Raw genomic sequence first — 17,700 nt, 5'->3', positions numbered from 1 at the left:
GTGAAGACTGCGTACCTTCATGATGACATAGACAAAGAAATTTATATGGAGCAACCAAATGATCGAAGTTAAAGGAAAGGAACATCTTGTGTACGAATTGAAGAAGAGCTTATATGGGTTGAATCAAGAGCCAAGACAATGGTACACGAAGCTTCATTCCTTCATGGAAGGTCATGGGTATAGTAAGAATTCTTCTGATCATTGTGTGTATGTCAAGAAATTCTTTGATGATGACTTTATAATTCTCTTGCTTTATGATGATGATATGTTGATTATTGGTCATGACACTAAGAAGATTGAAAATCTTAAGAAAGACTTGAACAAATCCTTTGCTATGAAAGATTTGAGTCCTGCAAATAAAATCATTGGCATGAGTATCACTCGTAACATGAATAATGAAAAATTGTAGTTGTCGCAATAGAAGTATACTGAGAAGGTTTTAGAGAGGTTTAGCATGAGTAGTTCCAAACCTGCTAATACTCCATCTGCTAGTCATTTCAAGCTGAATTTGCAGCAATGTCCTACAAGTAAAAAAGAAAAAGAAGAAATAAAGAAGATTCTATATGCATCTGCGGTTGATAGTTTGATGTATGCTATGGTTTACACTAGGCCAGATATTGCTCATATTGTTGGAGTTGTTATTTGATTTTCCTCTAATCTTGGCAAAGAAAACTGGCAAGCAATGAAATGAATTCTCATATATTTTAATGGTACTTTCAAAGTTTATTTATGCTCTGAGAATGGTCAACCTGTGTTGGATAGTTACACATATGCGGATATGGGGATCTTGATTCGAGAAAGTCTAATTCTGGTTATATGATGACTTTTGTAGGGGGAGCTGTAACACCCCATTATCCTAAGCCTTACCTCTAGCCGTAAAGTAAAGAATAACAAAGTGCAACGACAGTTCTAAAGTCTATAATATATAATATATATATGAAGGGGTAGTAATACTAAAACTCCGATGAAGGAATACAGCTTAAAGTCGCATAAAGCAGAATTACAATACGTGAAACATTCACACACGATACTAATGCGCGTAGTATGATATACAAAAGAGGACTAATCGCAGCTTGCGGAGTGTAGGCCGGCTAGTCAAACTGAATACAACAGAATTTTGAAGTTTAAAAAAGCAACAACATATTTCTCAAAGTGTTTAGAAATAAAGCCTCTAAGGCAACAAGGTTATATAAATACAAAGGATGAGAGAGAAAATACTACAATAAAATAAAACATAAATAAACAAGGGAGAAACCATACTCTGCTTTATCACCATATCTGCAATTTCATCGAGGTGAATTACGACCTGCATCTGAAAATCAACAACAATATATGGTATGAGAACCAGAGGTTCTCAGTATGATAACAGTGCCTAATATATAAGATGTAAGGTTCTGGGACACCAAAGACAATCCTAGAACTTCACACCGATAGAGATATTCAACCTTAACATAAATAAATAAATTAAACCATAAACCATAAGCAGGGTTATCTAAACTTAGGGGATTTCTAACTAGAACTAGTCACATCACTGTATCTCACAGCCTTCACCAACCTAACCTCAATGCGATCCCATCGCCACCACCTACCTAACCTCCTCAGCACCAGACAATCACAGATAATGCAAGCAAGTAATACACAGGTAATATTCATATATAGCAAGTAATTCAAAAAGCAAGTAGGAATATTATACAATTAGGCAAACTCAAGTAATCAAATCAAACAAGCACATAAGAGATGCATATGATGAATGCCTGTCCTATTGGCTCGTGATATCACTTATCGGTCCATAATTGCCAACCCGACACATCCTTCCGGATGTAGTCTTTTCTGCCACGCCAGAGATATAGTACCCTGCACACTCATACAACAGAAAAATCTGCTATGCCAGAGATATACTACCCTGCACACTCATGTAGCAGGGAGTCTACCATTCCAGGGATATAGGCCCCGCACACTTCATGCAGCAGAGAAGGAAACAACAACAACTACTCATGCAACAGAGGAATCTGCTACTCCAGGGATATAGGCCCCGCACACTCATGCAGCAGAAAAATCTGCCACTCCAGGGATATAGGCCCCACATACTCTCATATAATCTAATAATTTCATTATTCCTTTCTAAGTTCTCAACTCATCATAACCATCCCATCACCGGTTTCCAACTTTATCGGATTCTTCATAAGCATTCTCATTTCTCAGTAATCTCTTCAACCATAAACTACACAACTCAACATTCACCAATTCAAGCTAGAAATTTCACAAACCGTCCAAACCTGTGTCATCATCTCTAAACTCATTACTAAAATACCCCTTTTCATTCCTTTATTATTTTCTCCCTTGATTCAAGATCCTAAAATTGGCAAAAGGTTTTAAATAAGTATTACGAAAGTTTGTAAGCTTGCCGGGAAGGTATAACTGCTAAAAACAAGGTTTTTATTGAAAAACAAGAAAGTGTGCATATGCATAGGGTTGTGCGTACACACGCCCAGAAGAGTTTTTCCAACTTGTGTGTACGCATGATGTTATGCATACGCACAACTTGCAAAATTCGTAGGGTGTGTGTGCGCACCAGAGTGTGTAAACGCCCTCAACAGTAGGCATTTCTCTGTGTATGCGTGCGCACCAGAGTGTGCGTACGCGCGTGTTCTAAAAATCACATGGTGTGCGTGCGCACAAGGGTGTGCGTACGCACAAGTCAAAACATAGCCACTGTTCTGAGCAGGCGCACAGCAGTGTGCGTGTGCACACAAACCAAAAAACACAAATTCTGCAACATCGCAGAATTCAGATTTTTGTCACCAACTTCCATCGATCATATCTTTTTCTACAAAATTCCAATTTCTGTAAAATATATACCATTTCAAAGCTCTTTGAATTATCTTTGATTTGATACAAAAATCAATCGATTTCAAAAAGTGTAGCTCAAGATATGATCCGCCAAAGTTGGCCTAAAATCTATTTTTACTAAAACCACTAAAAACTCAATTTTTACCCCAACTCTCAATTTAAAACCAAATCAAAGCCCACTCAACCATCATAAAGCACCACCACACACAACAACTTACCATTTTATATTATTTCCATCAATTCCACACATAATTCACCCAACTATTACACCATAAATCACTACAAATCCATAATTTCTAATTCACTCATTAATCAACACTCATAATCATTATTCACAATTCTCACCAATCCATTCAATTCATCAAATCTCCTTACTCATTTACTTTCAACATGAACCACAATGATCAACAATAAAAAATCATGATCAATATCCATTTTCAAATCTCAACACTAACCAACATAACTCATCAATAATCATCATCTAAAAATATATATGTCATCACATTCAAACTCATTCAACCTCCATCTAAACCATCATCAAGAATAGCATTTATATACAATTAATCATACAATCACATCATTCAAACCTATCTTAAGGTCAACTAGTCTAAGCTTCTAGAAACATTACATATTACATAAAGAAAACCAAAACTATACCTTAGCCAATTTTCACGCAACTCAAAACACCAAGCAAAGCCACCAAGCTCGAAACCACCAAGCATCACTCCAACAAACTTTAAAATTCAATCTAACATCATACATATATCAAAATCAAAACCTAAGATTCACAAAACAACTAAAAATAAGGATTTAGTGAAATCTTACCTTATCCAACGACATTAGGGGAAAAGTCCAACAATATTCCAATGCTAGATCAACCCTAAACAAACAAAATCACAAAATCTACTCAAAAACCAAACCCAAAAACACAAAAAAGTTAGGAAAGGAAACTAGAGTGCGAGTATAGAGTTCTTTCCAGAAAAACTTAGATAGAAACAAAGAGCTCGATGAGAGCTTCACGTAGCCGCAAACGTCTCGTCAATTGGAGCTCTGTAACTCAAGTTTTGGATCACGGAAGGTGATGATGAATAGTGACAATGGGATTTTACTCTGCATCATTACCTATCCGAGCTCTCTCTCTCTCTCTTCCCATCAAAATAAGCTTAAAGCTCATTAAACACACATATATATGTTGGACCTTGGATCCGGTCTAACCCGTTAGCGATTTTAGCCCGTTTGGCTCACTTTAAGCCAAAACTGTTAAGATTAGTGCCCGATTTTCGATTCTAAATTATTTTTGTCCTTTCAAAATAATAAATATAATTTTTCAAAGTTTTATTTTTCAAAATACGCAGTATCAGGCAAACTAGAGCCGGTATTGTCGACTTAAGCTCCGGTATGTATTTTTACAAAAATTTTTCGCAAAAGATACATTTTCCAACTTCGAAAATTTTATTGAAATCAAATTTCATCTTTATATTTTAAAAATAATATTTTTATATTTTTGAACCTATTTCAGGCAATAAAAAATTATTATTTTATTAAAGCAGTTAAGCCGGTTCTTACAGGAGCTATATCGTGGCAATCTCGACTTCAGAAATATGTTGCTTTATCTATTATAGCGGCATAATATATTATTGTTGTTGAAGCTTCTAAGGGACTTTTGTGGATGAAGAAATTTCTACAAGAGTTAGGCATCAATCAAGAGAAGTTTGTGTTATTTTTGTGGCAGGCAAAGTGTTATCCATCTCAGTACAAATCTGATGTTTCATTCCAGATCGAAGCACATAAAGGTGAGGTATCATTGGATACTCCAAGTGCTTAAAATAAAATTGTAAGAACCGTAATTAATTAATTATTTAATTAAATAATTAAATTTCCCAAAATAGGATTTAAAAATTTAGAATGTGAATTAGAAATTTTAAATATGATTTTCGGACTCAGTAGATTTTTCTGAGTTGGAAAAATAGAATTTTCTGCGAAAAACCGCATAAAATGCGAACCGGTAAATGAGCCGGCAATACCGGCTTAAATTATTCCGGTACTGTGCGAGAATAATTAAAAATAGTAAAAAACCTTAGAAAAATATTTAGAATTAAAAACTAGGCATTAATTTTAAAGATTTGGCCCGAAATTAGGTCAAACGGGCCAAAAACGCTAACGGGTTAGATTTGGCCCAACTTAGACCCAAGCCCAACATATAAAAACACATTAATGACCCTATTCAGCCACCATAACCATTAGAGAGTGAGAGTTGCAGCTGAAGTGAGAAGAGAGGAAGGAGTTTCAAAAACATTATTCACTCCTCACTTCCGGTGGACATATCTCGAGCTACAGTGCTCTGATTCGCGTGCCGTCAGTGGCTACACAAAGTTCTCGTTGAGCCCGTCATTTTTAGCTAAGCCTTGTGGTAAGATTCTCGAAATTTTCTGCCCAGTTTTCAGCCCTAAGAATTTCGAATTTTGAAATTTTGTATTAAGTGAAATTTTGTGATTTTGAGTGTTTAGGTACACTCTAGCCTTTAGTTCCTATTGGATTTGACCCAAATCAATCTTGGATAAGGTGAGTTTATTCTCAACCCTTGTGAAATTATAATTTTGATGAAACCCTAGGTTGATTTAGTTATGAATTATGTATATATAGCTTGAATTGGTGTTGTATGGAGAATGTTGGTGACTTGAATAATTTGGAAGTGGATTTAGTGGCTCGAGAACTTGTGGAAGCTTGGTTGAGGACAATTTGGTGAATTGGTGCATATTGGGAATCGGCCAAGGTATGGTTTCGATTTTCTCTATGTAATATATAATATTTCTGGACATTTAAGCTAGTGACCCATAGGATAGGATTTGATTAAATTGGTTGTTGAATTTGTTGAATGATGATGTATGATAATTTGATGATTTTGGTTATTTTGATGGGTGTTGGTATTGATGTTGATAAATGATGTTGGATGTTGAAATTTAAATTGATTTCTCATGATTAGTCATAATGGAACAATGATTGATGAGTTTGTTATGTGAGAAATGGTTTAAGGTGAAATAATTGATAATTGGGTATGAGAATTTGATGATATGAGTGGTGGAATGCGATACATATGGTAAGAACTGATGTGAGCTGAAGTTGGTGTGGTTTTGGTTTGGTTTTGGTTGAAAATTTGGGTAAGTTGAGATTCTTGTGGTCTTTGGTAGAAATGAATTTTTAGTGAATTTTGACAGATTATACCTTGAGCTACAGTTTTTGAAATTGAATGAGTTTTATATCAAATTAAAGACAATTCAAAGAGCTTTAAAACCATATAAATTTTGTAGAAATCTAAATTTTGTAGAAAAAGATATGATCGTTGGAAGTTTGGGTCAAAAATCTGAATTGTGTAAAGTTGCAGAATTTGTGATTTTTGGTTTGTGTGCACATGCACACTGTTGTGCGCGTGCTCTAAGCAGTGGCAATTTTTGACTTGTGTGTAAGCACAGCCTTGTGCACACGCACACCCTGTGTATTTTTGAAAATGTGCGTAGGGGAATGCCTACTGTTGGGAGCACTAGCACACTCTGTGCGCACACACAATCTACGAAATTTTGCAAGTTGTGTGCACGCACAACCTTGTGTGCACGCACACGCTGAGAATGGCGGTCTGTTCAGGTCGATCGCACGCATCTGTGTGCACGTTTAAAATGAAAACTTTTACCTTATGTGCGTACGCACACTTCTATGCGTACGTACACTTCTTGGAAATCCGTCTGGGTGTGCGCACGCACAACTCTATGCGTACACATACTGCCCTATTTTTCAATAAAAATCTTTTTTTGTCTGTTTTACCTTTCCAGCAAGCTTGTAAACTTTCGTAACACCTATCTAAGATCCTTTAGTTTGTTTTTAGGTGTCAAAACATGGGGGATGCCTTGGGTAAGTTTAATTAGATATTTTCTTGTAAAAAGTTTAGAAAATGGTGACTTAAGTTTTTGGAGTACTGAGGACTGATTTGGTTGAGTGAGAAGGCAGAGTATTGTGTTGATGATCACTGACTATGAATTGTAGAAATTATGAATTGATGGTGGTTGAGATGAGTCTGGGACTCAGAATGTAATGTTGGATTATTGATATATTGAGGAATGATTTATGAAAATCACTGAATTATTGATTTATAATGTGATTGTTCAGACGCTATGCGCCTGGCAGGGACGGTAGGTTAATCTCGCCTGTCGAGGTCGCAGCGGCGGCGTAAGGACGGTAGCTTTATCCCGCTTACGTTGAGATGTGAGGTCGGTGGCAAGAGTATCCTGCTCGCATTCCTTCGGAATCACTATAGTGTGCAAGCACTGACATCTTGGACCGTGATCCGGGCACGATATCTCGGGGGTTCCCAATATGAGACCGCAGGGCGACATCTCCATGGAGATGTGTCGGGTTGGCAGTTGAATCGACAATGGGATATCACAGCCAATAGTACAATCATTCATCATGTGCATCTTCTATCTGTTTGTTTGCTTTGCCGACTTGAGATTGCTTGTCTAATTGTATAACATGATTAATTGCTACTTGAATTTCTTGATATACATGCTATACTTATGCTTTACTTGCATTGTTATTTATCTGTGTATTCTACTAGGATTGAGGAGGTTCGGAAGGCGATGGCGATGGAATCGCATGGAGGATAGGTTGGTGAAGGCTGTGGGACAGTGCTGAAACGAATAGATTAGAAACTCCACTTAGTTAGATTACCCTTTTATTATTATGATTTTAAGTTATGTTTTAAAGTTTTAGTTATGCTTTAAGTTGAATCTCATGATGGATATGAAGCTCTAAGATGGCCTCTGGCATCCAGGAGTCTTATATCTTACATCACTGGGCACCGTTACCATACTGAGAACCTCCAGTTCTCATTCTATACTCTATTGTTGTTTTTCAAATGCAGATCGCAACCTACCTATGTGAGTTGCTTTGATGGTGACAGAGCGGAGGATCCTGGCTATGTTTTGAAGCCTTTTTTATTATTTTGTTTAGCTACTCTCACTTTTGTATTTATTTTGCCTAGAGACTTACTTTGAGAGGAAGTTTGTATAAGCTGTTTTATCTTCAAAATTCTGTATGTTTGTATATAACTAGCCGGCTTAAACTCCGCGAGTCACGGCTAGAATCTTATCACTATTATACCCTTATATATCTATATATGCCTTGATGTCTGTATGTATATCTTGTGCCTCGTTTAGTATAGCTTCATGAGAACGTTTTGCGTTTTTTAAATTCTGTTTTTGAGCTTAAATCCTTATCGGGCTTCTAGAATATATATTATTTCTCTCTATACAATATGTGTAAGCTTTAGACTTGTCGTAACCTTTGCTTTACGACGCGAGATAAGGCTTAGGGTAATTAGGGTGTTACAGAAATCATGTGCACTTGAGAGGATTCATATTGATGATAATGGTTCAGATATGATGACTAAGAGTTTATCTACAGTGAAGTTTGATTTTGCAAAGAGAAAGCGGTCTTAGTAGAGCGGCCTAACCCCGCTTAAGTCTGTGAGGGAGAGATTTCTTGGTGAGTCCCCAACTCAAGTGAGGTCCACAGTGGTTTAAAATAAAAGAAAAAAATAGAAAGGAAGAGAAGTGGCTTGTAGCCTCGTAAAAGAAAAAAAAAGAGAGAGATAGAGGGAGAGATAGCAAGTTTTTCATTTTTAAAAAAAAGAAAGAAAAGAAAGAGAGAAAAGAGGATTGGCGACGGAAAGAGAAGAAGATAGAAAGGGAAAGGGCATAGCCATTTGGTTTCATTAAACCGGTAAACTTATTCCATTTTTTATGAAATTTTAGTATGTTATTCTTGGTGTAGAGATGAACATTAGGATATAACTTGCTAGTTGGTTTGCCTTATCTTTTATCTTATTTGAGATAACCACTTTGTGAAGTATTTATGTTGATTCTATCAATTTTGATAGTATATTTTGTTGATTGTTAAAATTTCTTAATGCTATTAGAAAGACTGATTGTGTCCTCATTATGTTGACCGTGAAAATTTTTACTGGATTAAATACCGTAGATTTTTTATTTTTCTTTTAGAGATTTTTTTACAATAAAAAAATTTTAATGTCTGATATTTTTAATTGTTGTCATTAAATTTACTGTTTAGAGTATTTTTAGTATTTTCTATTTAATAGTATAAATTATAAAAAAATTACTTTGTATTTCCATTGTGTGATAAATTCTTATCTGAACCTCAATGTTTCGCGACATGAATTAGACTGGTTCATTGGCGATTTCCGATTAACTCGGTGGAACTAGTAAGTTCGAATCCGGTTCTCACAACAATGCTTAATATATAAGTGGAAACCTCAACAAAGGAAGACGGAGAAAACGAGAGAAAAAAAAAGGTGGGAAGACTCAAATTTCTTTACACTATAATATACAAAGCAATATAATTTACAAAATTTGTTTGTTTTCTCATCTGTCCACTACTGAAATAGAACAAGAAGCTCTATTGACCTCATCATGAGGAAGAACAACATCAGGTACCATCATCATTTGATCCTTTTGAGGTGGCATAGGATTCACATTAGTGTTCTTAATAACCCTCCCTCTTACCCTCTGTTGTTGCACCACAAGCAACGAAGCCTTTGTCACAAAATCCTGTGAAGCTAACATGTCCCCAATTGTCCCTAACTCAGGACACTCACTCCATTGATCATGCCCTTGAAGCAGAACAGATTCAGGGTGTTCTCTTCCAACCATCACAAGGTCAAAATAGTCAATTATCCTTCTTATACAAGAACTCATCTCTATCCCATCTTTAACCACTTCATCCATCACTTCAAAGTGGCGGTTCCCTGCATTATAGTATCTGTACTCATCCACAAGGTCGCTGTCACGCTTCCTCTCCTTCGAATTCTCCTCTCCGAAGAGCAGGAATCGGACTAACGTCACGTGGACTATCTCGTGCCGGGCCATTCTTGAGCTGTAAGCAAGCGCCTCCGCGTCGTCCGCGCCGCCGATGAAGAACACGGCGACGTGGTATGTTGTCCTAGAGACTAAGAGTGATGAGGATCCGCACAAGATTCCCCTGTCAATGAGGATTCCAACTGAGCATGGCGCTTTTTCGAGGACTCGGTTGTTCATAATCTGCATTGCTCTGTTAATCACTTCAACTGTTCCATCTATCTCATAACGCTTGTGAAATGGCACGATTAGAATGTGGGCTCTTTTGTCAAGTGCTATTCTACAGACATCATCGTGCATTGTGTCCAAGTTGGAGATCGATGAGAAGGACTCAACTGTTGCATAACCTTCGTTCTGTTGTGCATATTGCTTCAATGCATTGTCTATTTGAGTTGAGCTGCACGGTTCTGACCTACGTTGTGTAAATCCAAATATAAATATTAAATATGCTTCGGTTATGCATCACATGTAACTATAATAATTTGGAGAATACTCACATGATCACATCTTCATATGAAGATGACATTGTGAACTCTTAGATGATTTTTCAAATATATTTAGTCAAACATATCAACTTATCTAATGGTTCACAATGTTATCTTCATGTAAAGATGTCATCATAGAAGTATCCACCTAATAATTTTATGGTAAAAGAATTTAACAAGTCTAATACAATAATTTGAAATGTTAAGTCACCAGTAAAATTTATTATTTTTTACTAATATTTTGACCAGTAAAAAACAAAAAAGAAAATACAAAATTGTATCCCAAATTCCGATCACATTTTAAAGAAACTTTTGTATAGAAACAAGTTTATTGGTGAATAGAAACAAGGTATTTATGTGTCATAAGTGCAGTGCTAACCTCAATGTTTCGTGTTCTTGGTGAGCAACAAGAAGAGGCCTTGATCTTCCAAGAAGTTCTATTAGGATTAATGCTATGACTCCAACCATGCTCTCTCCGCTTGCATAGGATGCTTCTAGAATGTTCATCAGTGTAGGGATGTTTTCGTTGTTGTGAATGCAGATCATGACTCGAAGCTCCGAATCTCGCCTTGTGTGCTGAATTGTGCATCTTCCTAAGGCATGGTATTGTTCTGAAGGATTATATAACATCTTTAGAAGCGGTGATATGATAGCATTTACAATCAAAATGAATACCACCATCAAAGAGAACTCTTGCTCCGTTAATAACTGTCATATAGAGAAGAGTTATATTATGTTAATGAATTAAAATTAAACAATCGCTGTACATTCAAGTGCTATTTTCTCTGAGAAACATTCTTTAAGTGATATGAGAATTTGTTCTGTGGAATTATGAGCATTCACCTATTTTGAGACTAAATGAAACAAAGGAAAATGTTATTTGTAAATTAAGGATTAAACCAACTCCAATAGAATATTTTTGGAGTTTTAAATATGTCATCTATAGAAAGTAGACCGTTTCTAAATTTCACTTTATATTGGAGATCATTAATAAAATAAGACCGATTTTAGTATAAAGATGCAATTTTATTTTAGTAGAAAATCAATTAAATTTTATTATTTGATATAAAATTTAAATTAAAATAGTACTACATTACTAGTAAATATTATTATTTTTTGTCCGTATTTAGCCAGTAATAATTTATATCCATATTTACAGAATTTTTATACACAAGAAACATATAATTTGTATTTATATTTACCAAAGTTTGTATATATGAATCAATACAGTTTGTATTCATATTTTTTAAAGTTTGCATATATGAATTAATAAAATTTATTTGTTAAAGACAATTTAGTGTTTGTACTAATTAAATAATGACAAAAAATACTAAAAATTACTTATCCCAATTTTTTTTTAAATTAAATTGAAACCAAACATTAGAATGACAAATTTTGTATTTAGTCTCAAATTATTTTTTATAACTGTTAGAATAATAGCATGACTTACATTGTAGTTTGTAGTTAGTAGTTAATAATTAATAGATAGTTGCTAGGTACTTATGATAGTAGTTGCCATATATATGTTGGATCTTGTATCATATCAAACACAATTTCAATACACACAAATGTCTTCTTTAGATCTCTACCTCTCTAACTTATTATTGTTTGATTTGTGTGTACTGAAATTATGTTTGATATGATACAAAATACAACATATATATAGTGATACTGACTACTATTAAAAATACCTACTAATCTATTACTACCAATTGCTAACTATAAAGTACATCAGACTATTATTCTAGTAATGATATTTAGTTCCATAAATATTAATGTAGCATTTTGAAGAACCCAAAATAAAATAGAATTAAAATCGAGTATGGAGAATGTTCTTAATGTTTTATGTGGAGATATCTAATCTATAACCATTTATTATACTATAGTTTCTACACATTTTTTATTTCTTCCAATTTCTATATTCTTGAACTCAATAAGCGTTTCAAATAGACACCAAATCAAGTGTGTAAAAAAGACAGAGTTGAAAAGAATGATTACATAAACAATATCCTGATCCAGAAAGAATGCACATACCTTGCTACCCTTCCACATATTGTAAAGGGTAAGTTCTGCTATGCCTCTTGCATTCAGAATAAGCCCAATCATACAACACTCTTTCATGCTCATATTACTACTATAATACCCTGGCAACATAACAGCAACGATCTTTGCAATGGAAGCCACTAAAACTACAACACCAACAATCCAAAAGGACTGGAAGCTGATCTTGAACACATTAGTTTTCAATCCACTAACAGCAAGGTAGATTGGATAAAAGAATCCAAGACATATAGTCTCCATTTTAGTTATCAAAGTGGTTCCCATGGGCGGCCCTTCGGGGATTGCCAAGCCGAAGAGTATAGGCCCCATGACGAAATGCTGGCCGATAAGTTCGCTGAGGAATCCGGCGATCAGAACAAAGATAAAGATACAAACAACGTACAATTCGTCGACCGGCTTCCCTTCTGATCGCCTTAGCATCCAGATGACAGCCGGCCTCATGACATAAATGATGAGAACTACCAATGCAGCTATGGACAGAATTATCCAAAGAAAGGACACAATGGTGCCACCCTTGTTCTGCATTATTGCAAACATTAGAACTGTCAATGAGAAGCCAACAATGTCGGCCGACATAGCCGAGGACATAGCTAGCCGGCCTATGTCCGTGTTAAGGATCTTGAGCTCTGTCAAGAGGACGGAGACCACTATGAAGACGGTCATGGCTTGTGACATGGCTATCACTGGTAGAGCTTCTGAGAGGCTTTTGTCCATAGAAATATAGTTCTTTAATAGAAATGATAATCCACCTGGGATTACCAATGTGATGAAGAATGTGGAGAGACCAATGGCTATGGCTTGTTTCTCTGTCCTTAACATTGTTGCAATGTCCATCTTCACCGTTACTATGAAGAAGAAGAACATTAGGCCAAAAGATGCAAGTGTTTCAAGCACCATGGCACCTTTCATTGGGAACAAAGCATTTGCTAGTGACTTCTTTTGTCCCAATACTGATGGCCCAAATATCACTCCACCCTGTTAATAACCATAATTATAGTCTCTATCCGAATCCATGATGAATAAGTAAAGAGTCAACATGGTGTTTCATACATAATATTTAATAAAGGATGATGGAACAAAGTTAATGAATGAAAGCTTACAAGAATCTGTGAAACAAGGGAGGATTGTCCTAAAGGCTTGAGACAAACCTCAATCACTTGTGATAGCATGGTGATTAAAGAAACCTGAACAAATAGAAGAGAAGTTGGAGAATCTAGAGGGTTGCCTAAGTGCCAAACATCCTTGTGACCATAGCTGTGTGGATTTTGACACACCATTATTGTCCTATTCACCTCCATGCATATATGTAATAATCCAAAGAGCAATTGGTGAATGTGGGAAGAACCTAAAAGAAAAGATTAGAAAAACAAAGTTTTTTCTTGTTGAAAGTATAATTTTTTTTTTGTCTTGTGAAGTGTTTGAAATGTAGAGGTGGGACTTAGAGGCTAGCCTTGTATTTTGGGGTTAACAAATTTTAACGGTTTGCCTTCAAGTGAGGTGGTTATAGCATCCATTCACTCAACCTATTTATATTTGCATAATATATTTGACACGAGTCCTTTTAGCAAATCCACAAAATTATGCGAAGTGGAGAAAATATATGAGCATGGAAATCCATCGTAGTCAATAATGTCAACGTTTTATTAAAATCAAATCTAATACTTATTATTGGTTATACAGAGCAAAAACAATAAAACATGATATGCTTACTTACTTGACTAGTGTTGAGTGTTGACGACGAAAGTGATGCATAATGACGTGTAACTATAACCTCAATTGCAGTATGGATGAGGATCCATAATCCGAGGCAGTTTCAAGATAAGGATGTGAATTTAGCTTTGCTAGGATCTGTTTCTATGTTCATGGTGCTGATAACTTTTTCCTTTGTTTTCTTTTTTTCTTCTTCTTTTAATATTTGTAGAAATATTAAGAGTTATCAAAATTTTATTGATTTTAGTTATTGTTTAATTATTAACTCATTTTTTTAATTTAATTTTTTTAATCTAATAGTTTAATAATATATCTTATTTTATATTTTTAAATATTAATGATCAATTAATAATAAAAAATAATAAATTTTAATGAGCTTCTAGTATTTTTTTAATATTTAAACTATTGTTGTTGTTGACATGTTGTTTTGCCGAATATCATTTTTAATAGTCAATCTTAATGTGTTTTAAGTACTCCTAATACAAACTCACATTAATTTCATCACATGAATTATTATTTTATTTTTAATATCACCATCAACAACTAAAGCAACCAGATATTTATCACTCTTCACAACTCACAAAAGATCTAAGTACCACTTTCTCTATTCTTGTTAATAAAAACTCAAAAAATACTCTGATCCCTACTCAACTGCTCAAGTAAACATTTCAAATTACTGCTTGAAAACTAATTATCCATCTCTTACGTACTTCCTTTCTCATTTCAAACCTAGCCCAACTCTAAAAGTCCTCTTTAATAGCTGGCACAATTGATAGAGAATAAACTCAAGTCCTACATATAAATCGGTGAAAAAAAATCTACCAGTGAAAAAAAAAATCGTAAAAGTACACTGGTAATATAAGCAAAGAAAGTTCAACAAAATACAAAACTGAAGTAGATATAACATTATATTCGTATATACGTTATATAATCTCACATCCGACATATATAATATAGCTACATATAGCGCAATAAGTTATAGCAGAAGTACTACTACTATTAATATATTTTGTGCAGAAAAGGAAAAAACTAAACTAGTTTGGTAGACTCAACTTCACTTGTTGGTTTGAGTATCATCTTCCCAAACAGCAGCATTCTTCCCAATCTTGTGAAGAACTCTGATCACTTCTTCTCTTGTAACGTTCCCTGTAACAGTTACCTTGTTCATCTCCGTGTCCACATTATACGTTTCAATATCTGCTAAGGATAATTAACGCCAAAGTATAGTTTTAGAACAAATGTCCTTTTCGATCTCTGATCATTTATCGAAAATTCTTAATTAGTTTCAACTATCCAAATACTTGGTCAAAGTAACTTCTGCTCTATTAAAGTATATCAATTAAATGATTAATATATAGTTTGGTCTATTTATAGTATGGAAAAATTAACAAACCTTCAATTTTCTTGATGGCCTTGAGAATCTTCTTGATGCACTCGTCACAGTGCAAACCAACTTTCAACTCCACCACCTGATTATGACAACAAACATTTTGATTAGTCGTTCAATTGATGAAGAAAAACGAAACAATAATAAATTATCGAATAGCTGTGGTTTTTGGCTCTTACATTTGCCATTTTGATTGAGGAAGAGTGTTAGAAAGCTGAATTGGTGTCTTAAAGCTTCAACAGAGAGGAAAGGTACGTAACTGAGAAAGAGGAAGGGAAAAAGAAAAGTAGGGTCGGTTTTGGAACCGCGTGAAATGGATCAAGTATTTATATATGCATAATAAGTCGAGGAAGATGGAATTGGATTCTTTTCGTCTTTCGTGAATTAAGGAAGCTTTTACTTTGTGCAAGAGAAAAAGGTGAAACTTTACTCTTAAATTTAGAAAAAATGCGCACATTTTAATTTTTTAAAATTTAAAAATATATTTAAGTTTATAATAATTTAAAAATTTAGATATATTAATTTTTTATATTTATTTAGATCGGTTAGATCTAATTAAAATATTAAATATATTTTTTGTCGTATTAATTTAATTAATATGAATATATACAAATTTTTAAAATAAAATAAAATAAAATTAATAATTAATGTGTCTAAATTTTAAAAAAATAAAAAATTTAAATATATTTTTAAATTCTCATATATTTAAACTAAAAAATTAGAGATCTTAATTTAAAAGATTAGTTGGCAAGCATGATATATCTGACACGCATTTGACCTCCAAACAGTATTTATTTCTTTTTTCAATTTGATATTGTTGGTTGAAAAGTTCGAGGCAGTGAGATGGATACCAATAATTGTTATATTAGAATTCATGATAAAATTGGATCTTCGAATCATCGAATGTGTTATTAGATATACAATAAAGATTATTTATTTGTAAACTAAAATCAAATGGTAAGGATGAAATTAATTTAATATCAAATTAATATAAGATATATTTAAATATTATATTAATTTATAACATTTTAAATATATTTTTTAACATACTCTCTCAAAATTCATGTGGCAATTTATTGGGAAAAAGAGTAGAAGAATAACAAAAGAATAAACTATAAAAATAATATGAAAATGAAATTCTTGAAAACTCAGAATAAATGCACAAGGTAAAATTGACTTAATGCGAAGTTGATATCTGAGAATCGTTAGATGAAAATTTAGTCAAATCAATTAAATCATCTAACGACTCACAGGTATCAATTTCACCTGAAATCGACTGTACCTGAGTTTTAAAATTCTCTCAATTTTTTTAATTAATGTATAAAGTGTAATTTTTTTTTCAAAGTTAAAAGTGAAATTCGAACCCACAATTTCTAGGTGAGTATAAAAAAATTGTGCTATTTAAGTTATATCTTATCAGTATATAAAGTGTGATCTCTTATAAAATTAAAAAAGCATATATATATATATATATATATATATATATATATATATATATATAAAATATTGAATGGTAAAAATTATACTTAAAAGAAAAATTGAAAAGTTTATTTTTAATAATAAAAGATAATCAGTAAAATAAAAATTTGTACTAATTAAATTTTATGTGTGTTTCTTGTCTTGAATGAAGAATATTTTTTATGGAATTTTTGGAGTCCAACACAACGAGACTTTTGAGTTTTGAGGTCCAAATCCACATTCACGTCAAAACGATACTATTTATCTTGGTATCAACTACAATCATGTGGAGGATTTAAAATAAAAATAAAAAGTTTAACTACCCGTATTAACCTTCATGGTTAAAAAAAAAAAAGGAAATTATTTAGCACCATATCTAAATAATGTCACATTTCTGCAACCTTCAACATTTTGTCTCATTGTTTTTCCTTTCCTCTCTTTTATTTACTTGCATTGTTTTATTTTTAAATTTTTTTTTAAGTCACTACAAATCATTTTTAAATATATTTTGTCTATGATGAAAATGAGATAAATGCATAACTATTTCATTTTTAGTGATGAGGATAAAATGCATAATAAAATTATCCAATTTTAATATTTATATCAAAAAAATTTTGTAGTTTGCCTCACCTAACAAATTATACTATTATGATACTTTATGTATTCGTTCCCAATATCTTTATAATCAAAAAATGTTTTTAATACAAATATGCTTGTTTTTTTTTTTTCATTTTTGCTCCACATACAGATATGAGTAGTGAGCATTTTAATTGATCAAAAATATTATTTATATATTAAAATTAGTTATTGTATATTTATTTAAAAA

General features: G+C 33.3%; 1 protein-coding gene across 3 annotated transcripts; it reads right to left on the bottom strand.

Annotated features, from left to right (window-relative positions):
* Positions 1–9,171: 9,171 nt before the first annotated feature.
* On the bottom strand, positions 9,172–15,780 carry LOC130954781 (cation/H(+) antiporter 15-like). Of its 3 annotated transcripts, none has more exons than XM_057881546.1 (6): positions 15,596–15,780; positions 15,423–15,498; positions 13,420–15,175; positions 12,293–13,294; positions 10,638–10,966; positions 9,172–10,185 (listed from the first exon to the last, which is right to left on the bottom strand). In XM_057881546.1, exons 3-6 carry the CDS (start codon positions 13,615–13,617, stop codon positions 9,282–9,284), a joined length of 2,433 nt encoding a protein of 810 aa, XP_057737529.1. In that variant the 5' UTR covers positions 13,618–15,175; positions 15,423–15,498; positions 15,596–15,780; the 3' UTR covers positions 9,172–9,281. The 3 variants fall into 3 exon arrangements, 2 of the variants coding, with proteins under 2 accessions (XP_057737529.1, XP_057737530.1); XM_057881547.1 differs by having other exon boundaries at positions 13,468–15,175; XR_009076416.1 differs by lacking the exons at positions 9,172–10,185; positions 10,638–10,966; positions 12,293–13,294 and having other exon boundaries at positions 15,067–15,283.
* Between the last annotated feature and the right edge of the window lie 1,920 nt (positions 15,781–17,700).

Source organism: Arachis stenosperma, chromosome 10 (assembly GCF_014773155.1).
Source record: "Arachis stenosperma cultivar V10309 chromosome 10, arast.V10309.gnm1.PFL2, whole genome shotgun sequence".
NCBI classification, from domain to species: Eukaryota; Viridiplantae; Streptophyta; class Magnoliopsida; order Fabales; family Fabaceae; genus Arachis; species Arachis stenosperma.
Note: the sequence above shows the minus strand (reverse complement) of the source record. Positions and strands in the feature narration are given on the sequence as shown.

Bases quoted from the DNA above. Each gene is read 5' to 3' on its own strand.
- LOC130954781 (XM_057881546.1), bottom strand. From the start codon at position 13,617: ATGGAGGTGAATAGGACAATAATGGTGTGTCAAAATCCACACAGCTAT. The intron at 13,295-13,419 runs GTAAGCTTTCAT...GGTTATTAACAG, and splicing joins CCCTTGTTTCACAGATTCTT to GGTGGAGTGATATTTGGGCC. The intron at 10,967-12,292 runs GTATGTGCATTC...TCTATATGACAG, and splicing joins ATATGTGGAAGGGTAGCAAG to TTATTAACGGAGCAAGAGTT.